This window comes from Lingula anatina, chromosome 10, assembly GCF_051362555.1.
Source record: "Lingula anatina isolate TDL-2025a chromosome 10, LinAna3.0, whole genome shotgun sequence".
NCBI lineage: Eukaryota > Metazoa > Brachiopoda > Lingulata > Lingulida > Lingulidae > Lingula > Lingula anatina.
In genome coordinates this window covers 10,308,836-10,332,454 of record NC_141776.1, presented here as the reverse complement: position 1 = coordinate 10,332,454, position 23,619 = coordinate 10,308,836, and the positions used below count along the sequence as shown (strand labels likewise).

Here is a 23,619-nt window from a genome sequence, read left to right as displayed (position 1 = left end):
CGTCTTCAACACATATCATATATCACATGATTATTCGATATACAACACTCAAATGACATTATATTTTATCTTATAAAAGAAATGAAATTTAAAGCGATTGTATTTTGTTTCCCCGGGAAATGATATTTTAGCATAGGGGGCTCAGTCCATATGTAAAAACAACTTTTCATATACGCGGTATATTCTGACGTCTGTCCTGTCTCAACATGGTTGTGACGTCTATCACAGAATTGATGGAAATGTGCTAGATGTGACAAGCCGTTTACCACTGTAAATACGTACGTACAGTAGGCCATAAAATCACCATTTATCTCACTAACGAATATAGTTAAAAGGTTTTTAATGAACGTCTCTTGACAGGTTAGTTCCTCATCTACCGATCCGAAATGACAGATCCTTCTATACAAACGTAGAATGAAGTTGGTCATATATCTGTAATAAGAAGTATTGCTTGCAATGTATAATACCACAATGTGTTTTTCATTTGTGTCACACGTGAACAGCTCTTATAGTTTGAAGATAGCCTATAGCTTTACTGTTCTCCTCATAATTGTCTATCACTTTATTTATAATAAATCATTAATTGTATGGTACCAAATCGCCATTCGATTGGTGCATTTGCTAACAAGAGAAAATTTGTGTTTTACATTTGCCGAGCAAAGCGAGACACATTTTATCTTGCGCCACCCTTCCTGTTTCAGCTCAAAGTCAACAGGGTATAATTTGCAAAACCTTGTTATTTCTAACTTATTTTCGAACTGGTCATTTTAAGTGACGTCACATTCTACAAACATGTTGCCTACCGCATTCAAAAGGGACATATCTTTTCAAATGAAAGTCAAAGAAATTACGTTGTAGCTTAATACCACAATCTAAAGTTAAATAAATCCTCTCTCGGGCGGGCGTACGCACTCGCATGCAAAAGCAACAAAGTCACAGACAGACTACACCTATTCCCTGTGCACCTACAGTAACTATGTCACTTTTCTTTGTTTCCTCTAATGTCAAAATACAACTTTGTAGCTATTACAGAGAGAGAGAGAGAGAGAGAGAGACGATATTTTTACATTAAACTAGAACTGTAGATGCGCATAAAGCTTAAATTTTTCCTGTGAAAAAAAATGTGTTTTTCGTGTAATCTGTGTCGACGATATATTGTTTAAGGCTCTATTTGCCTTTCATATCGTAATTTTTCTACTGGTTATAACAAGATAACAAAGATGAAGATGAATATTCAGTGACTCAATAATATACATAAAAATCACGAATTATTCGATTTCAAGAAAGCGAGATCTGGAGCACAGAGAGAAAGTCGTCTCCAAGACATACCCCCACCCACTCCACAATACCGTGTTTTCAGAATCATAAACAGACTATGTCTCATTTCGAGAGTTCAGAACTGGAGGTCAAAATGTGGTATTTGAAATTAACTCCTTTCATGCAGAAAACCAGATTATTACCATTGGTTTGAATGAATAGTAATGAAAAGTACTGAGTGAAACTATTTCTGGCAATCAAGTTAACATTCGTACCTGCTACGTCAGTCTTTGAATAAAAATGGATGTAAATAGTTTATACGTTTTTAATTATGGTCATTTAATTTGCATCAGTACTTGAAATACACGTAAGGTAAAGCTTACACAAAAGGAGATCTAATGACAGAAGTCCAGTAACAGAAACACCTTTCCTGGTCTTAATACATATATGTACACATTAGTTGGGCCAAAGAGGGCAGTCCTGGGAAAGTTCCGTGCGTTTAATTTTTAAAATTAAAATAGATGAAATAAGGAATCTCAAACAAAATTCAGTTTTGAAGAAATTTAATCTATGCTACGGCATCGATGAATTTGTTTTTAAATGAATTCCTGGGTCACTGGTGACAGGCTTTGTCAGTGATACGCTTTTGTAACTGTTCTCTAATAGCTACAAGAAACTTTATATTTGTTCTTATATATAAACTGCTTATAAAAAAGAAGAACCAGAAACAGACCTCTTTCGGGTTTATTTACTTCGACCAAGTGTAGTATAGTTGTTCTCAAAAATTGCACATAGTTGGTGCCAAAATTAATTCTAGTTTGCATGTGGCTTACCCTAAATGCATGGCTCAGTTTTCGGGGCCCACCCCTAGCCTTTTAGTAGACAAAAAGATTGTAACCCACCCCTACTGTTTCCGCCCCCCCCCCCCCCCCCCCCCCCCCCCCCCACAGTACTTTATTATCATTCCCTCAATAAAAATATATAGCAATCGCTTTTTATAAGCACCTCAATATTTGGAATTGTTAATTCCTAAAATGGAAAATGGATACAGAATATATATATAAGTAATCTAACAGTGTAGAGGGTACACGTTGTCTGCCCACTGGATATGACATACAACTTGAACTACGTATGCTTGCACTTGACTTTTACAAAGCAATACATGGACTTGCACCTTCCTACTGTACATCTCCGACCTTTTCCAGGAAAGATTAACAAGTTACAACCTTAGAGGAGAAAAGACTCTAAATATACCCAGATTTAACACAGCGACATACGGCTAAAAATCCTTTTCATATCTTGGGCCAAAAATATGGAATGATCTCTCAAATTACTTAAAGCAAAGCATCAATTCAAATGAGTTTAAATCTCTTTTAAGGCTTTGGGAAGGACCCAAATGCAGATGTAGCCTGTGTAACCTATATGCTTTTAATGAAACTGTGTAATAATACGACATGTTTACATTATTTTATATATCTCTATCAGTGAGCATTGTATGTAGAATTGTCCGTTTTTTCACAATTGATTTAGGTAGACTATAGCATTCTGCACATTTCCCATAATTTTTTTTTCTAATTTGCTATCTTAATAGATTTCATGCGTTTTTGTATACTCTTTGTAGAAAGTTTTTCATGTGTTTTTGTATACTCTTTGTTGAAAGATTTTCTTTTTATCTCTTACTAGACTTCATGTGTAAATATTGCATTATTGTAGATATGTTTTTGTCCTTACCCAGTCGGCAAATAGCTGTAAAGCTAATGTTTCCATTCAATTAATAACCGACATGAAATAAAATTTATTGTATTGTATTGTATTGTATTGTATGTAGAACACAATGGAGTAGAGGGAGGGGGGAGTACTCTCAGGACCTTCTGGCTGTTACTAAATTCTTCCCAGGAACGAGTCGAGCATTGGTTCGCAATAAGAAAAAAATTCTCCAGGAAAATTTAATTTGGTAGCTTCAATTATATTTTACTGATAAAAATATTATCGAATGATTTAATATCAAAATAAAGATTAATAAAGATCGCCACCTTTGGAATCTCTGGTTTGAGCATCACTTCCTGTCAGCTTTATTACTGAAGACAAGCTAATTTGCATATAAGAGAAAAATGCAGTTTTTTGTTTGTTTTGGGTTCATTACACGTTTTTTTTCCCTAATTTTCAAATATAAATGTTCCTTTTTCACTGATACACGTGAATATTTTATCAATACGCGCAGTTTATTAGTTAAACGATCATAAATAATCATCATATCCCAAGTGTATATGACGTAATCTCTCCCAGGTCATAAAAGTGGTAAAATAGCGATGATTGCCGCACAGCTGGTGAAGTAGGTTAATTGCCTGTATAATTCTCCCATACGATTATCGATTTTTTCTAGTGTTGAACATTTTGGGGGGAAGATGTTGAGAGAAAGTGATCAAGTTACCAAAAAAAATTTGACATGAGTGAAGTTACTGAAAGTAAGGTATATTACAATATTTTAGAAATTTGAAAAAAGAACCCCAATTATTTATTAATTTCACAGTGTACAATTTTGCAGATATCTTGAGACATTTCTATTTCATCTGTCTCTCCCTAAAATGGCGCTGACCGCGTTAACTCTTCAACTCATTTCCCTCAGCTCCAGGGCGTAAATGAACCTTCGGACCAATGAACCTTCGGACTATCGAGACGCCCCCAAATGGAGAAGAAAAGCTATGTGCTTGCAGCACTATTTCTATCCGGCAACCAAAGGAACTTCTTGAGAACTATGAGTGGGTCACTCGTAGTGGACAGTGGTCAACAAGTCAGGAAGACAGCAGTAGGGACACTCAGGTAAACTGACCATTAGTGATGGGGTCATCAGTTGGCCACAATACAGTTGACAGTCACACTGTCATTGTCATATTTACATTTTCATAGATTTTGTAGCAGTGCTAAGTTTGTATAATGATATCTTAATCAGTAATTACCTGTGCATATAAAAACCAGTGAGAGCAGAGGGATGTGTTATAGCCTTTTTTAACCACTAAATTTTCCTTGTTTTGACATTTGATTCGTTCAAGTATATATTGATTTATTATTATTATTATTATTATTATTATTATTATTATTATTATTATCATTATGCTAGAATTTCATTTGTTGACTACAGCTCAGCATTCCTTTTATGGTTGACTGACTTGATAACAACTTGAAATATTGAAATGACACTCTTTGAACTGGGAGAGAAGAGGGATTGTAGAAATGCACCTGGTGTGAATTACAACAATTTGTTACATTTTACAATCTATAGTGGAAGACAGACAAATGGAGCAAAATATGAATAATGATTATGTGCAAATTTATTACTTGACATGCAATTGACATATTTAGTAATTAAGATTAAGAATTAATTTTTGCCCAGTGACAGGTTTTAAATCATAATTTATTACCTCCACGAATCAGGTTGTGTACTGAGTTCATCTGTCCTAATGATTATCAGGACTATTCCCTGTCACTTTTAATTGCTTGACAGCTACCCACCTATCCACTACTCCAAACACTACAAATATTCATAAAGCGTCTGTTTACCTGTTCCTCTGTGTACCCCACCTTTACCTGGAGGATAGGTGGTTACACTTTGATTAGATATTTAATAAAACTTTCTGTACTTGAAGTTGTATTTAATGCAAAAGGAATTTGTTATAAAATAATTTGTTTTATGATCAAGTTGTATTATCACACTAAAATGGATAAAATGTTTTAAACTTTACTTTTTAAACTTTTTACTTTATATTTGTATATAAATATATATTCCTTGGGGAGAATTGTCCTGGGGGAAGTTGTCCTAGAATCCTAGAAACATGCAAAAAGGTGTTTATAAATAGAGTTTGATGACATTTGTAGAAACTGAGGAGGCTGAGAAACAAAAAACCTGATTTTTGTTGTGATCCATTTCTTAATAATTAGTTAATTAATAAAATAAATCTGTTTATCAGCTTATACAAAAATGCACAGGGATTTTAGGGTGTGTGTGTGTGTGTGTGTGTGTGAGAGAGAGAGAGAGAGTGTAAAAGGGCAAAAGAGAAAGAAAGAGACAGAGAGGAGAGGGAGAGAGAGTTTTTGTGTGTGCATGTGTGTGTGTGCGCGTGTTTGAGAGAGAGAGAGAGAGAGAGTTTACAAGAGGAAGAGAAAGGAGATAGAGAGACAGCAGGAGAGAGAGAGAGAGAGTGTGTGTGTGTGTGTGTGTGTTTGAAAGAGAGTCACTGAGAGAGAGTTTAGTTTACAAGAGGAAGAGAAAGGGGGGAAGAGAGAAAGAAGGAGATAGAGAGACAGAGTGGGAGAGAATGTGTGTGTGTGTGTGTGTGTAAGAGAGAGAGAGAGAGAGAGAGAGAGAAAGAGAAAGAGTAGCATGTGCTACCTTACCCAGCTGCAACCCAATAGTACAATACAATATACAACACAGTTTATTTCGTGTTGGAAAGAGTGAAAGTACAAGCATTAGCTGAGTAGCTATTGACCAACAGAATAAATCAAATTGTTTACTACTACTATTTCTCACTACTTCTAGTGATTGAAACAACAGTAAAGAAGTAAGGCATAACAGTTGGCATTGTATGATACATTATCATAACTTGTATAGTACGTAATTCAAGTTTTAAAACATTACAATATCATCATTTCAATTTATCTTTTCCATATATGTTGCAGAGATTTCACTTGCACTTAGATCCTTCCCATTTTTACATCATTGTTTTCACTTCATTCAGACTATAAAATTGTATGCTTTCTCTCAGCTCCAGGGCGTAAATGCAGAAGTAAAGCTATATGCTGTCAGTACTATTTCCACCCAGCAAACCCAATTAAGTCTCTACTTGAGAACAAGGAGTGGGTCACTCGTAGAGGACAGTGGTCAACACATCAGGAAGGCAGTACTAGGGGAACTCGGGTAAAGTGATTAGAGATGCCCCCCAAAGATTTCTTATTTTAGTGTGCGAAGGGTGTCATTTGGTACGGTTTAGAACTGTTTCAGCTGGTCAAAATTCTGATTTCAAGAGGGGACCAGAAATCGAAGGGGGGGGGGGGGGGTCAGGACCCCCCTGACCCCCCTCTGAATCTGCCACTGTTATTTGATATTATTATATCTAGATCTATTTGGTATCAGTGCTATGTTTATATGTCATCAATATCTTTCTGGGATCAGGCATGGGATTTCTGTCACCAGATTTTTGTCAAAAAGTTCGCTCTTGTGATTCCTCAAGAAACAATTGCAAGCTCTCTGGGCTGCTTTGGGCCCTCATTAACAATATCTGGTTGGTGAAATTTCATGAGTTTTTGACAAAAGTGATTGATTTATGATAGTTTTTATTATCATATATAGGGATGGGTATGTCTTTGTTGTGCATCTGTACATACACCCATGGCATCACCTTAAAGTGTGTTGTAGTCTCAGTGGACTACCGGGTAACTGTCAGAAAGGATTGGTGAACCACTGTTTAGTGTGGTAAAAGCATTGTTTACCCCAGGAAAGGCTGTTTTGTGTCAATTTTCTTGCCAAATGAAGAGTTGCAATCCCTTTATTTACTTGTGCACATAATGAAAAAGTGATTGTGATTTTGCTGGTAAACAAAGTAATATTGCATTAAAATTGAAGACAAACCTGTTTTTTAATAATAATAATAATATTTATTTCTTATATAGCGCATTCCATTTTTTACATTTCAATGCACTTTACAAATAATTAAAAAGTCTAAAAATAACAATACTAAAATACTTTAACATTTACTGATAAAATTAATTAATTAAAGAAAGCAGAGAAAATTTATTGATATAACTTTAAAATACTACTAAAATTAACCCAAGCTCACTCTTAATAAATGATAACTAAAAGGTTTAAAGGAACACTAGCCATAAAATTCTTTAAAAAGATGAGTTTTAAGACAGGCTTTAAAAGTATTATAGTCACTTTCAGCTCTGATACTAAAAGGCAATTTGTTCCACAATTTTGGAGCATAAACAGTAAAAGCCCGGTCTCCATAGAATTTGTTGCATTTTCTGTCTATTTCACAGTGATTGAGTATAAAATTGTTTTCAAAAGAGTTTCTTGTTAACCTGCGTGGTTCAGATGACTGAATAAGATGTGCAATATAACCAGGTGTGTTTTCTTTAAAAGCTCTAAAAATTATGCACAACACTTTGAATAAAATTCTTTGTTTGATTGGCAGCCAATGCAATTCCTTTAACACTTGAGTGATATGATCCAAGCTCTGGTTCCTTATCTTTTTAACTAATCTGGCCGCTGAATTTTGAATCAATTGGATTTTTTTCAATTTGCTGTCACTCACCCCAAAAAGAATACTGTTGCAATAATCTAATTTTGATGTAATAAAAGCATGAACTAATTTTGTAGTTGTTTCTATATTTAGTAAATTCCGAATCTTCCCTATTCTCCACAGTGAAAAAGATGCCGACTTACAAACATTGTCTATATGCTTGTCAAAGATCCCAGCTGAATCAAAAAACACACCTAAATTTATAGCACTGACAGATGCTTTCACAGACACATTGCCAATGCGAACATTAGTGTTAGTAGCACAGTCCTTTCTATCTTTAAATTAAGATGAAAACCAGATTATTTCCGTTTTAGTGTCATTTAGAGCCAGCTTATTTGAAAGCATCCACACCCGGATCTCATCAATACATTTCTCTATGTCTGACACTACAGAATAATCACACCGACTATCACAAGTTACATAAATCTGAGTATCATCAGCAAAAATTGTGGTCTGAAGATTGTGCTTAGAAATGATCTCCTCAAGAGGCACCATATAGAGTGAAAAAAGTAGTGGGCCTAACACCGATCCCTGTGGAACACCATATTTCAGGTTTTCAGGGGCAGAAAGAAGGGAATTAATTTCCACTTTTTGTGTTCTTCCCTTTAAGTAAGAGCTCAACCAATCAATCGCCATTCCTGTAATGCCAAACCTGCACTGCAAACGTTGTAGTAAAATATCATGGTCAATCGTGTCGAAAGCAGCAGAAAGATCCAAGAGGACCAAGATGACATCACAGTGATTGTTTAATGAGAGCATGATATCATTTTGAACCTTTAGCAGGGCTGTTTCAGTACTATGACCCGTTCTGTAGGCTGATTGGAATTTACCATACAGAGAATGTGCTGTTAAGTAGTTGTTCAGTTGCGAGAATGCCATTTTTTCCAGAAATTTACTAATGAAAGAGCAGTTGGAAATTGGTCTATAGTTTTTCAGCTCGTTTCTTTCAAGACTGCTCTTCTTTAAGAGAGGCTTTACAACAGCAGTTTTACAGAGATCAGGAAAAATTCCAGACTCAAAAGATGTATTTGTTATTTTCATGAGTGCTGGAGATACTGCTTCTATGCAATCCTTTACTAAGTATGTTGGCATTGGGTCCAGTGAGCAGGATTTTGCTGGCATGGCTTTCATCATGGCAACTACTTGTTCGATACTCACTTGGGCGAATTTTGTCAGTACTGTTTGAGAAGAAACTGGTGACTCTATGAGCTTTGGATCATGTTTATCTAGGGTACATCTTATGTCCTGTATCTTTTTAGTAAAAAATTGTGCAAAAACTTGAGGTAATAAGTTTTTCTCTAAATCAGGCAGTACTCTAAGTTGGGTGGATGAAGAGTTAGAGATGTTATCAACAATTCTGAATAGGGCTTTCTGATCGGCAGAATCAATACAATTTCGGTGGTATTCTGCTTTGCATGTGTTAAGACGAAAATTATACTTGGATCTGGCATCTGTGAAAATCTGTTTATGTATTTCAAGTCTAGTGCCAAGCCATTTTCTTTCCAGCTTATGGATTTCCTTACGCTTTTCTAACAACTCTGGTGTGATCCATGTAGCCTTTGGCTTTACTGTCACTCTCTTTTCCTGTAATGGAGCCTGGTTATCAATGGCCTTTGATAACAAATTATTGTAGTGAGTAACTTGTAAATTTATGTCAGATATGCTGACCATCTGACTTAAAGCATTTGAAAGTTCCCTGTTTAAGATGTCACTGTCAATTCTGGAAAGTAGCCGGCTCTGTTTGACTACTTTAGTTGGCGCTGGGCGGTTGGCATTGGCTACGAAATGAACTGCTGCATGATCAGAGGGCAAAGTGTGATCTACGAAGAAGTTACTGAGACATGAGTTTTTTCTTGTTAAAACAAGATCTAAAACATGACCTTTCGAATGAGTAAAACTTTCAACATGCTGTTCAAGTCCCACTGAGGATAACAGATCATTGAATTTTTCCACGTCACTACATTCGTCGTCATCCACATGGATGTTGAAGTCCCCTGCAATTACTAAGTGACCAGATGAAACAATAGCTGTCTCCAAAAGTACAGAAAATTCATCAATGAAATAAGGAATTGTATACTTGTGTTTTGCTGAGTACGGTGGCCTATATATTACAAATAGACGCAACAGTTCCTTTCTAATTTGCACCGTTAGGTCCATTATCTCAAATGAATTGAATGAATGATTTATGTTTTTTACAACTTTCATGTTATTTCGCACAACTACAGCAATGCCACCCCCTTTCCTGGCTGATCTCGGCAGATGGTAGATGTTATACCCATTTAAGGATGATTGAAAATCTGCATTTACATAATTTCGATTTTTGTCAGTAATCCAGGTCTCGGTAATCATGAAAATATCTGTATTCTTCTCTGCTATAGAGGTGACAAGAGATGGAATTTTGCCCTGTATCGATCGGGAATTCCAGAGGGAAATATTTATAAAGTTATCAGTGTAGTATGATGATACACATTTCACCTTTTTACGCTAGCTATTATAGCATTATTATTATTATCTGTTTTATTACAGTATATTTAACAGCTTTGCTGCTGTGTTTTCACAATGCTTGTCATTCAGTCTCATACTTTTTCAAACAAACATCAAATGTCTCTTCTTTGAACTTGGTTCTGCAGTTCATACACCCTATTTTAATCCTTGTCATATATATTAAACAACATATAATATAAAAGGACCATCCAACATCAGTGCACCCATCAGTCAATAGCGTGCACTTCTTGTTTGTTTAGGGTTTTGTGATCATTTTTATGTATAATAACTAATAAATAGCACCTCTTTCAATTTAATGTCTTTTTTTTTCAATTTTTCTTCTAATATATATGTATTTGATATTCACTGGTATCACTGTCTTGGCTTCGCAATATACAGTGTCATTAAAAATGCCATTGAAGAACCATGCTTGTTTAATTGATCGGCATATCTAGCTTGGTGACATCATCTGTGTTTTTTAGCCTTTTTTAGAATTTTTAACTACAGAGCAGTTTTACACAATATGAGCCTTCACCTCATTGTTTTATTTATATTTTTTATACCTCCAAAAAATGGTCACATTGCTTTCTCTTGTTGTGTTAAAAAGAATGAGCATTTAAGTAACAATAATTGCTGTTTTATAATGGGAAGACATAGGAAATTGTGTTTTCAACTGTTGCTGTTGCATTATACATAGGGACCATTCAGAATGAGAAGAGCCGAGTGCTAGCTAGGCCACAACCTAAATATGACAGATCTACATGAAAGGAAGACCACTTAATCTTGTAATGGTCTCTCCACCTCTCACATGTATGCCTCCCAACGTGTCGTCCCTACAGGGGCACAGTAATTAAATCTTGGTTCAATTCATTTGGTCAAGGGAAGACATGTGGGGAGGTGTGTAAGAGGCGGAGAGACCACAACAGGATTAAGCGGTCTTCCTTTCATGTATTAAGGTTGTGGCCTAGCTAGCAGTCAGCTCTTCTCATTCTGAATGGATCCTTAGACATTGAATGTGGAAAGACCAACAGTTGCTCTTTTATTATTGAAACACATTGAACAATATTACATGAACAGTTGTACATGTATATGTAGTATTATATGAGAATACATCAATCGGCAATCCTCGACTGATTCCGCATGCTTCATACTCACGTACCATACTCACCTCGGATGTGATAGGTGGAGGAATATGCATCAAATCCATGCATTTTGTCTGCCGGAAATGCCTTCTCACTCAACTTTCTGCGCATAAACATGGGTGACAACAGTGGTTTTTCCATTACCCCTGATTTTTCTGAAGCTTTACAGTTTGCTAAAGAATGTACTCATATTGACATTGATTTGAAGGAAAGATTCCAGGACACTAAGAATTCCTGCTGGTACAAAGGTTTATGGTTTGAGGTTGAAAGTAGTTCCTTTCCAACAATCAACATGGATGCCATCACATCACATCCGAGGTTATTGTCGAGTGCGTAGACATCCGAGTAGTTCAAAGTGAGAATACATTGAGCATTGTGACATCAACAATTGTGGTTGTGTTATGGGAATACATTGAGCATTGTGACATCAATAATTGCAGTTGTATTATGGGAATACATTGAGCATTGTGACATCAACAATTGCAGTTGTATTATGGTAATACATTGAGCATTGTGACATCAACAATTGCAGATATATTATGGGAATACATTGAGCATTGTGACATCAACAATTGCAGTTATATTATGGGAATATATTGAGAATTGTGACATCAACAATTGCAGTTGCAATATGGGAAAACATTGAGCATTGTGACATCAACAATAGCAGTTGCATTATGGTAATACATTGAGCATTGTGACATCAACAATAGCAGTTGCATTATGGGAATACAATGAGCATTGTGACATCAACAATAGCAGTTGCATTATGGGAATATATTGAGCATTGTGACATCAACAATAGCAGTTGCATTATGGGAATACATTGAGCATTGTGACATCAACATTTGCTGTTGTATTATGGGAATACATTGAGCATTGTGACATCAACAATAGCAGTTGCATTATGGTAATATATTGAGCATTGGGACATCAACAATAGCAGTTGCATTATGGTAATACATTGAGCATTGGGACATCAACAATACAGTTGCACTAATATGGGAATACAATGAGCATTGTGACATCGACATTTGCTGTTGCATTATGGGAATACATTGAGCATTGTGACATCAACAATAGCAGTTGCATTATGGGAATACATTGAGCATTGTGACATCAACAATTGCAGTTGCAATATGGGAATAGATTATGCATTTTAACAACATCAACAACTGCTGCTGTATTTTGGTAAGAGATTGAACATTGTGACATCAGCAAGTGGTGTTATACCGGTATATATAATTGGAAATACATTGCTTTTTTCACTTGCTTATTATATTATTCAATCAGATTGTTTCTTTGAATTTATTATTTTCACTGTTTTATGTACAGACACATTGTGCCTGTATATGTAACCATCACCTGCATCTGTTGTTGTGTCCTGTGCACTTTCAGTGTCAACATGCACTTTCAGAGTCAACATGATATTATTATGTGGAAAACTGGTAGATCTATTGTCTTCAAGCTTGCAAAACTGATGAACATTCGTGACATACAGGCGGAATTCGAAAACCGGCATGATCCCACCAATTTTTTCAAAAATTAACCTTTTTTTTTCACTTTTTTCAGCATGTATGCAATACAGGCAACACATTTCAAGGAAAACCGATAGACCTTTTCCTTTTCAAATTTACAGGAGTGACCAATGTTACTGGAGTACAGGTTGAATCTGAAAATCCAGTTATTCAAACTATTCTTCTGGAAGTTATGCTCGTATATTTTTTTCAGTATTTTTTATGCTGTATGCAACACTGACAACACATTTCAAGGAAAACCAATAATATTGTCTTTAAACCTTCAGGAGTGATCAATATTATTTTGATGCTTTTTTTGCATGTATTATAATATATGCTGTACAGATAACACATTTCAAACTTACAGGACTGATTAATAGTATTAAAATACAGGCCAAGTCTAAAAATCAGCTTGATGGGACCATTTTTCATGAATTTATGTGTTTTTTGTTTTATTTCTCAGCATATAATATATGGAATAAAGATAACACCTATAAAACTTACAGGACTGATGAATGTGACTTAGATACAGGTTGAATTTCAAAACTTACAGGACTGATGAATGTGACTTAGATACAGGTTGAATTTCAAAACTTACAGGACTGATGAATGTGACTTAGATACAGGTTGAATTTCAAAACCTGCTTCTTTAGAGTTTTTTTTAATGCTATGCTGTTTTTTTTTCAGTATGCATTATTTTTCCAGTATATATATATATATATATATATATATATATATATATATATATACGTAATATGTAATGCAGATCCCCTATTTCATGGAAATTGCCTGTCTTCAAACTTACAGGACTGATAAATATGACTCAGATTCAACTCAAGTTTTAAAACCAGCCTGATCTCATACTTTTTTGTTGTTGTTGTTATGAAAGGAGTGTGAGTGTTTGTTTTTATGTGTGTGTAAAATTCATTTTTTTACATCATTGTATTTTCAAAGTGTGACTATGAACTTCAATGGGCCTGAAGACTTTTGCTAGTATCATTTCTAAATACCTATCATCTGCAGTGCATCATACTAACGATGCCCGTTTCAAGTAAAAAAGTGTAAGAAAGAATATACGTTACCACTGAATCGCCTGATACAAATCACGATCATTAGTTGAGCGCTGTGGAAATTTTTGCAAGCTTAACACTATCAGAACCCTATGAGTCATTAATAATAGAAAAGTGATAGGAAAATACATTCGTATTGACCAGATCTAGGAAAATTACTTTCAAACTAAAGGCCATTTTTCTTTACAATGTCCACGTTGATGACACTTTCAATAGCAGTAATTGTCAATTGTATAGAGAATTGAAAACTGTTACCTAAAAGTTATCTACCACTGGTCATATTCTTCGTGAATTTAAAATTCATTTACACTTTCAAATTTTGAGTGTATAGATTACAATACCAACTGTGCCTCGCATCCTTCGCAGACTATAATGAAACGTATGTTCCACAGGCACAGAAAAGATACGGAAGACGGATCTCACTTCAGAGTTCAAGGGTCTCTATGGTTCTTATCAGTCGCTGTTTAAGGCAAATTATAGGCTACATGATTTCTTAGAAGAGTTTCCTTGAGATTTCTTAATTGCTCATACTGTGCTTTACTCTGCCAACATGCTCGATGAATTTTTTCTTTTGGTAACTGAGGAAGGACAAGAACTCGTCTTTCTGCATGAACTTCATTCTCGCATAAACGCATGTTATTTTTCTTGCGGTCTTTGTCTTGGATTTCCACTGATTGTATTTAACATTTTCGGGTATTTTTTGCCACTCACTCTCGTTTAAAGCTGTACGGCCTTCAATGAAAGCATCAGGACTCAGTGATAAATATATGCTCTCCCATCTTCTCCTGTCTCCTTTAGAAGCAGCACCATATTCTGGTGCTTTGTGCAAAGACAGCTGTGCCTGGCAATATGTGATGTTAACAGAACGTGCCTGGGTCGAAGGCTTCGAAAAGATTTCCATAGATATCTTTATGTTGTATAAGTTAGCAATGTAATCTGTCAGCATTCTAGTTTACATTTTCTCTCCATCTTTTAATTTGCGTGCATCTGCTTTTCCCGGTTCGGCTCTCCTATAGTTGTCTCGTTTAAAAAATCTTGTACAGCTTGCATGTTTTTTTTTCTGCCACTCCCATCCATCTACCTTTCGACCAGTTCATCCCCTTTTCAAGAGTCCTCAACAGACGATTCCCGCACATGCCAGGAGCAGCGGAAAGAAATCTACGTCTTCGCAATCTTGTCTATATTATGCAAAATTTTCATCTTACTTCTTGGCGTAACTCATTAAGCTTGACCCACTGCTGCTACTAAAACATTTTCTATAAGTCATCATAACTTTTATGATGATGAGTCTTATTGAATATTATATATATTTTTTATCCCTGCGACCATAACATTTAATACAGGCAGCAATTTGCTACATTGTTATTATTGCTAAAATGATTAGGTTATATAATAAAGGTAGCCTTGTTTGGCCACGGCAACTTCCATAGCAGCTAGGAGCTCTTCTTTCCTGTGGTGAAGTCTTCGTTTTCGTGATTTAGTCTTTGCTTTTCTCTTTCGTCTTTCACGGTTGTTTAAGGAGGCGGAGGGTACATAGTATTTTTGAACTCGTTTTCTTTCCCTTTCTAGATATGCGTCACCCTCATTTACTTTTTACAAGATCGATAATTTTTTTTACGTTCAGCTCTCGTTTTCGCTATTTTCTGAAAAATAATTTGATTGTACATATAATGATAATTTTCCATCTGGTATCAATGTATTTGGCATTGCGCTCACTGCACGCGTTGGCAATTATTTTTTTCCTTGCATAGTCTTGTTTGACATTTATTTCTGTCTTTGACATTCATTTCTGTATTTGAATTAAATTTTTTATTATGACAAATTCATTTACTTCACCTACATCATCACTGAGGATTTTATGGATTATTGACACTTTTAGCTCACCTCATGTAATCTTTAGCTAGAGCAGACAACAGAAAGAACCACCTGACATCTCATACAGGAGCTAGTTTTTCTTTCGGAGCCAGTTTCGTGCACAAATAGTTTTTCACTGGTAACGTGTGTTCCGGTAACATATGTTCCAGGCCACCTAATTTTAAATTTTATAACCGCTTCTTCTATATTTTGAAGGACGTTTTTATAAATATTTAAACTGTAACTAATGGGGCTTTGTGTCATGGCTACGTAATACTAGGTAACGTATGTTCCCTAGAAAAATTGACAAAATGTTTGTTTAAGTACTAGGTGCAAGAGAAAACAATGTTTTCTTTTGCTGACCGAAAAAATATATAGTGATTCCATGATAGTTTAACATTTCAGATATAATATTTGGAGCACGAGGGGAAAAACAATTTATTAAATGCTTATTTTACTGTCGGTAGGGTGTATTTTTCCTGTTTTTTAAATATTTAGTGACAAGCAAATTAAAGTCGCTAAAAAACAATTAACTGCTCTAAACAGAAGATTTTCATATTTTTTTACAACGTTATACTTGTAGGAGATAAATTAAAGAACAAAACCTGTGATGATTGAATTTTCAAAGTGATAAAAACGTTTCCACAGCTAGACGTTTTGCATTTGTGACAGTAACGTATGTTCCTTTTTGGGGTAAGATGATTAATTTTTTTTGTTATTCGTGGTTCCAGGAAAGTGAAACTTTAATACAAACTTCTTTATGTGGGATCCTAAAATAATCAAACATAGTTTGTAATCTGTACACTACATATTTGTAGGAACATGTCTGTGACATCATTTGCACTTCTATATTGGGTTTGGGTGATTACTGTAACTCCAAAATGAGCAAAGATACACCATTTTACTCCTTTGTATCTCCAAAACTGCCAGAGATAGGCCCATAGTTACTATGGTCATTATGCTGTTAATCTTTATGTAATATTGCATCAAAATTGAAGAAAACTATTTTGGGCATTGCCTCAATAGTGACCATTAAAGGAGAATCATGTCACTAACCCATCTCAAACTTACAGGAAAGAAACACAAGACTTAAATACAGCTTTGGAAAACAAGTCTGATTGGTTGATTTTTCTGGAAGTTATACAGGTTTTTGTTTTCACATATTGATATTTTCAAGGTGTGACTTTGAACCTCCATGGGCTTGAAGACCTTTGCTAGTCACATTTTCTGAATATCCATGATACTTTATTTTATCATTAAAAATTGCTGGTCAATATGCTGTTAAGCATTATGTAATATTGCATGAAAGTTGAAAAAGTTGCTGCCAGGATGACCTTTAAGGGAAAACCATGTTACTCATTACCCTCTACCAGGGCCTCAGATTGATTTTTCACTAGATATGAAGAGATATGTCTCTAGTTAAATAGATGGCTAATCTCTGTACTGTCATCCTGTGCTGAAATCTCAAGGATGATTACATAGCTGGTAGTTGTTTGCATAACTACTCAGGTACTGTCACTTAACATCCTTGCCAAGTCCCATTGACAGTAATCAAGACATTTAATTGCTCATCTGTGACAATAAAAATGGTCCCTTAGCAGACAGACAACACCAGGCAGGTTGCGTAATAAGCGGTAATCACATCTACGTGAAGCCCAGCTCTCATTGAGCTTCTGCAGAGCAGGTACAATGCCATCTGCATGCATGCATGCAGATTTAATTGCTCCCATCTGGACAAACTTTACAGGGTTGCCTCGGCAAGAATGTCCAGAGAATAATAACTGCGGCCCTGGTAGAGGGTAGTTACTTATGATTCTCAAACTAACTGAAAAGATTCATTGGACTGAGGTGCAGCTTGTGTTGGAAAATCAGTGTGATTGTTTTCTGTTTCAGAATCAATGCAGCTAGTTCTTTATGAAAATTTCATTTCTTACATAGTCCTTTGTGTTATATGTATACAATTGATGGTCATTCTGTAATTGTCCCTTGGGTAAGCTAAATTCAGAACGATCTTGCCTAATTAAGTTTCAAGAGGCCATTAAATGAGATTACATAAAACACACGTTGAGTTTTCCATAGGTTTAGCTCTCTGCAAGATACAGTAACTCTTTGTAAAAGCCTAAATTAACATTGTCACATAATTAGGAATCGGTGATAATTATATGCAGGTAAATGTTATTTAATATTGTTATTTATTATTATTATTATTTAATATTGCAAATAAGTTACAAAAGAAAAAAATATTTTGTGTAATGCCAACATTAATGCTGTAGATGAATAACAGTGCCTTATTATCCTCAAACTCAGTGGGGTTATTTATATCATGTTAATACAGCTAGATTAAAAGTTTGAATGGCAGCTTTACTGGAATATTTTTTGTTATGTTTTCTTTTTTGATTTTTTTAAACACATTTCAAAGTGTGACTTCTTACTCACATCCACCTGAAGCTCTGTACATTTTCTGTATTTCCACACAAGCAGTTGTGTTGGTGTTTATGTCTTTAAACATTATGTAATATTATTTTATATACTGTCATCATGTTTCACATATTGGGATTTTCATTATGTGAATTTGAACTCTCATGGTCTTTAAACTCTAATTTTATTGACCATATTACATGTACCTTTTGTGCACAATTAAAATTCAGTGTTGATTGACTGTGCTGTTATTCCACAATTATTTATTGCATTAAAATTGACAAAATGGCCTATTTTCTGCATCTTTATTATCTGCTTTTTGACTGCATTTCCACAGATTTAGATCGATCCATCTGGATCGACCTAACTCCTTGAGGGTTCACACTAAATTGCTATCAGCCGAGCGTGCACGGAAGTTATTTACCCCCGTTCAGCTTTTAGTAGGCGGGCCAGACATTTAAGCCGGCTAAGCTGACAGTAATCTAGTGAGACTCCTGAGTCATTTACCATAATTGATTCCACTATTTCTAAATGATATACAATCATTTTTAGTTCAAAACACATCTATTAGAAGTCTATGCCCTTTTTTTTAAATTGTAAATATACACCCTCAGATAAAACTAACACTTAGTCTGATAACTTCATTTTTAATATTTATTCACTTAATCCTCTCTCCATAGAACACCCTAACTTTTTATTGTCATGGCCATATTGTCAAGGTACCCCAGATAGGTACATGTACTGGTACAGGTATGTCATGTCATTTATTGTCATGGTCATATTGTCAAGGTACCCCAGATAGGTACATTTACTGGTACAGGCATGTCATGTCATTTATTGTCATGGCCATATTGTCAAGGTACCCCAGATAGGTACATGTACTGATACAGGCATGTCATGTCATTTAGAAAAGTGATGTGGCCCTAGGGACCATTCCCAGACCCTATTATACTAACTGTGGATTGATCTATCTCCAAAGGGGATTCTCACTAATGCCCCTATTTCACACAGACCACGAATCCCATGAATCGCCAGGAATTGACAAATTTCAGGATTCGTGGTTGAATCGTAATCAGTTCATGATTGATCAAGAATTGCAAGAACTGACTACGAATATATACGAATCTGTTAAGAACTTCACGAACTGATTACGATTCAACCACGAATTTCAGGATTCCTGGTTGAATCGTAATCAGTTCATGATTGATCAAGAATTGCAAGAATTGACTACGAATATATATGAATCTGTTAATAACTTCACGAACTGATTACGATTTAACCACAAATCCTGAAATTTGTCAATTCCTGGCGATTTGTGGGATTCGTGGTCTGTGTGAAATAGGGGCATAAATTGCAATCAACTTAAGCAGCTACGCCTACTGAACCTGTTAGGAGGTAATTATCGTTTAGCAGCTTCAGTAGACATCTAAGCCGCTGAAAACAATTGAGCGAGAAACCCAATGGAGATGGATCGATCATGTTAGATCAATCTAGGTATGAGAACCCAGTCTTAATACTTGCTATGGCTAAAGACATCTAAGCCGCTGAAAGCAATTGAGCGAGAAACCCATTGGAGATGGATCGATCATGTTAGATCAATCTAGGTATGAGAACCCAGTCTTAATATTTGCTATGGCTAAAGGTTGATGTACTAATAGACAGTATTTTCTCCTATAACGTGAATTAATATTATATGAATCAATATTATATAACCTATTTGAGTTTTATGTAAATATGATGATGGTTTACTCATATTGCCAATGTTAATGAATGGTTGTGTTCAGTTGATAGATTAAAAATATTAAAAGAGTACAGACACAGTAGTATTGATGGCTGGTTAGAAAACCAAACCAAACCAAAAGATCTGGAACAATGAAAAAACAAATTTTACTTCTATTATAGACAGACCATACCTGTTGAGGTGAAAATATCTGATTTTTAAAAAAGAATTTTATAATTCATGTGTCACCTCTCTTGTCTATAGATGCCATGGAATCTGCTTCATACAGCGTAGAAGATATTTGTTAGACAGGCACTGTATTTGTGTCTATATATATTCTGATCTCTATGGGCTCATTCTCACAGACACCATAGGTCAACTTAGAGTGATCCAACTCTGTGCTTGGACTCTCGTCAAGTGCAATCAGCTTAATTGAATGACACGCCTCTGTAGGCATTGAATGGAATACAAAATAACTGCTGATTATGCAAGTATGTTGGAAACAAGAGGAGGAATGTCATTCACTTACGCTGTTTGCACTCAGAAAGAGTCCCTGCTAATCTTCAATCAGATTTGTTGTTTAGTTGATTTTTCACTTCAGAATTTTTGCACATTTCTTGTGGAAGAAGTGAGCAAGGACCAGAACTTGTGGGTGGTTACTGAGAGACTGGACGCCATCGGTGATCATCTGTACCTGTTGTCATGGAGATCAGGATGACAGACATACTCCAGACCATATGGTACCACAGCTGACAGCTGAGGTAAAACTGCTCCCTGTGGTTTTTATTTATTTATTTATTTATTTATTTATTTTTATCAAAACAATTAATGACCTATATCAGCAGTACGGGTTCCATCATCTGCTTAGTGAACAATATAAAAAAGCATCATGTTTTGCTTACTAAAATGATTTCTGCAGTTGGGTATTTAATATATTCTTTTACAGTGCACAGGGGCGGATCCAGAGCTATTTTGTGACATTCTTCCAAATTAGCTTTGCTGATCCATCCTCCATTTTTGACTGTCTTCCGACAGAAGAAATTAGATAACTGTCAATAAAAACTTGAAAATCTGAACATCTTCCGGAAGACTCAGAAGACTACCTCAATCCGCCCCTGGTGTAATAATATCTTTATTTCAAGACATATTGATCAGTTAAAGCAATGGGTATCTTCTGAAAGAATATTGTGAAATTTTTCCAGATTCATCAACAGAAAAGCAGCCTGGGAGCCCACCTTCCTATCATCATTACGGCAAGGACAAATCTGGTTCAGTTCATCAAATACAAGTCTTGACCAGTAGATTAACTTGGACCCCTCCATACCTAGATTGATCTAGCAGGGTTGACCCATTTCCGAGGGAATTCTCACTAAATTTGAGTTCAGATTAAGCAGCTTAAAAGTCTGGCACACCTACTGAACTTTATGTCAATTGAAATCAAGTGATGTCCAGTGCGTTTAATTCTTAAAAATAAAAGATAATATACATATCTTAAAGTTTGATGTTGTGAAAAACTCGAAAAACTGGATTAGGAAGAAAACGAAGCCAATGTTCAGATTTATGCATCGGGTATTATTCTCGGAAATGATGAGAAGGAAATAAATCTGCTAATTTCTCTGGTAAAATGATACATTTACAGAAAATAAAAAAATGGAGGGCATCCGTAATCCAAGGACATCGAATTTTTTCTGAACTGAAAAATAATGCTTTGCTTGTCTTTATATGTATTTATTTTATACAGTAGTTACATGTAGCATGCAATAAAGTGACATGGTAGAACGAATATACGGATATGTATGTATGCATATGTTTTTGAGAAATGTGTATGTGAGAAGTGATTTGTATTGTATTGTACATTGTAATGTTTATTTTCAGTCTAATTAAAGAAAATATACATACAATTTTTAGAGAACGTACGCATCTGATTCTATTTCGAAATATTTATATACATTTTTAATAATCCTTACATAGAATACTTTGATCATATGTTACTGAACATGTCAAACTACTGTCTCTAAGTGGGTTATTAAACTCATCGCTGTAAGTAGCAGGCCTAGGGGAACGAGATGTGTAATTTAAATAATCTGCAGATTGTTACTTTTCATGAAATTTGTATTTGCAACTTATTCGAAATGTTTGCACACACTTGTAGAAAAGTGTATGGCTACCAGGGTGGTATTATTGGGAAGTGGGTCGATAGTATATAGAGGCCCATCTCGGCATGCCTATAGCTTGTATTAAGTGCACGCCTCTGTAGTTTAGGGGTACAGTCGTCGCCTGCTTTGCGGATTAGATTCCCGACACATTTGGAAAACATGAGATGAGTTTTGTCTTGAGAAATGTACTATGCTTTACATCATCTACTTTCCAGGGAAGAAATTTAAAGCTTATGGCAGCTGTGGACAATATGTCTACCAATAAATTACCGAGATCTCTAACAGTAGGGCCGTTCAATGGATTTTATTTTGGTAATTTCCTGAAAGTCCAGCTTAGGGTGTTCTATGTTTATCTTGTTTTTTTCTAATTAGTGAAATAAGATAAAAATTAATTCAGCCAATAAAAGTATTGAAATATAAATATCGGAAATTGTTTTCATTTGAGATATAAAACTAAATAAAGAACTGAATATTATAATGTTTATAAGCTAAAAGTGCTTAAAAGTGGAATTAATATTACATACTTAGACAAAAACTACTTAAAAACATTTACTGCCCTTGAAATCAGCATTCTAATATTGCTTGATGAGAAATAAAAAAGAGAAATTTGCTGAATGGGTGGGATCCCTATAATTCATTTTGTTGTTTTCTCCATTCTGTCTTTCATGATACCATCTAGTTGGAGGAGTTCTCTCCCAATTTTTTTACTGGCGATGTTAATAACATTGAAATGTTTTTTTTTTCTGCCGTTCCTCCACTGTAGGCCTGAAACACCAGGTGCTCAAATGCTTTCAATAATACATGTGTAAAAGTTAATTAAATCAGGATCATTGTCTTTAAAAGTTGCAAGTAACCAAAAAAGCACCGTCTTTGTCAAAAGTAAATTTACTTTTCATGTGAATTCCCAGGAGTTCGAACTATATACCAGTATCTATTGTATTTAAGCACGAACATATTGGAATATAAAGACAAAAGTGAAGTTGTCAGTAATAGCAGCATGGTAGGGTATGTGAGTATTAGTGTTTACGTACGTATTTGACTATAGTTAAATGTATTGTTTATTTTTTAAGTTTAATAAAAAAAATTTAGAAAAAGAATTTACTTTAAAAATTATAATTCAGAAGTCAGATATTGGTGTATTGGAATACAGTAATTATTAAAGTGCTTCATTTATTGTGAATAAAAGTCAAGTGCTGGCTTCTTGCCTGACGCCCCAAATGCCTTTGAATAAGAATCGCTGTTATTATTATGTTTTTTCAAACTTTTTAACTAAAGGAGTCCCATTCGTTATACGTATTTTTGTTTCCTGTTAAAGCCACTTTATTTCCCCCGAGATGCGTGAAATGTTCATATCATTTATAATGATCTGTGAAGACCCCCCTTCCCGTGACTCGTGAATGTGCCTTTTTATTCTTTCCCCTTTGTGAAACGAAGTATTATACTCGGTGATTCGTGATTATCAGGATTTTCGATTTGCATTATCAGTGAGATATGATTTAAGTTTTCTTTACTGTGATTTGTAAATTAATGATTTTAATAATAATAATAATAATAATAATTATTATTATTATTATTATTATTATAATACATTTCTTAAAACCGCGCTACACTTGAATCTCAGCGCAGTTAACACTTTCGTATAAAAATTAAAACTACAAAGATTTATTAAAAACTAACATAGAAGTATTAGAAACTAAGAGAT

General features: G+C 35.0%; 2 protein-coding genes across 13 annotated transcripts in view; both read left to right on the top strand.

The window, feature by feature from the left end:
* LOC106170874 (uncharacterized) overlaps positions 1 to 23,619 on the top strand; it is a 125,643-nt gene that overhangs the window by 67,165 nt on the left and 34,859 nt on the right. The window lies entirely within an intron of this gene.
* Positions 3,879 to 22,338, top strand: LOC106165878 (uncharacterized). Of its 4 annotated transcripts, none has more exons than XM_086997564.1 (4): positions 3,879 to 4,077; positions 6,021 to 6,172; positions 20,363 to 20,522; positions 20,964 to 22,338. In XM_086997564.1, exons 1-3 carry the CDS (start codon positions 3,913 to 3,915, stop codon positions 20,391 to 20,393), a joined length of 348 nt encoding a protein of 115 aa, XP_086853690.1. In that variant the 5' UTR covers positions 3,879 to 3,912; the 3' UTR covers positions 20,394 to 20,522; positions 20,964 to 22,338. The 4 variants fall into 4 exon arrangements, 3 of the variants coding, with proteins under 3 accessions (XP_086853690.1, XP_086853692.1, XP_086853691.1); XM_086997565.1 differs by lacking the exon at positions 3,879 to 4,077 and adding an exon at positions 4,391 to 4,497; XM_086997566.1 differs by lacking the exon at positions 6,021 to 6,172.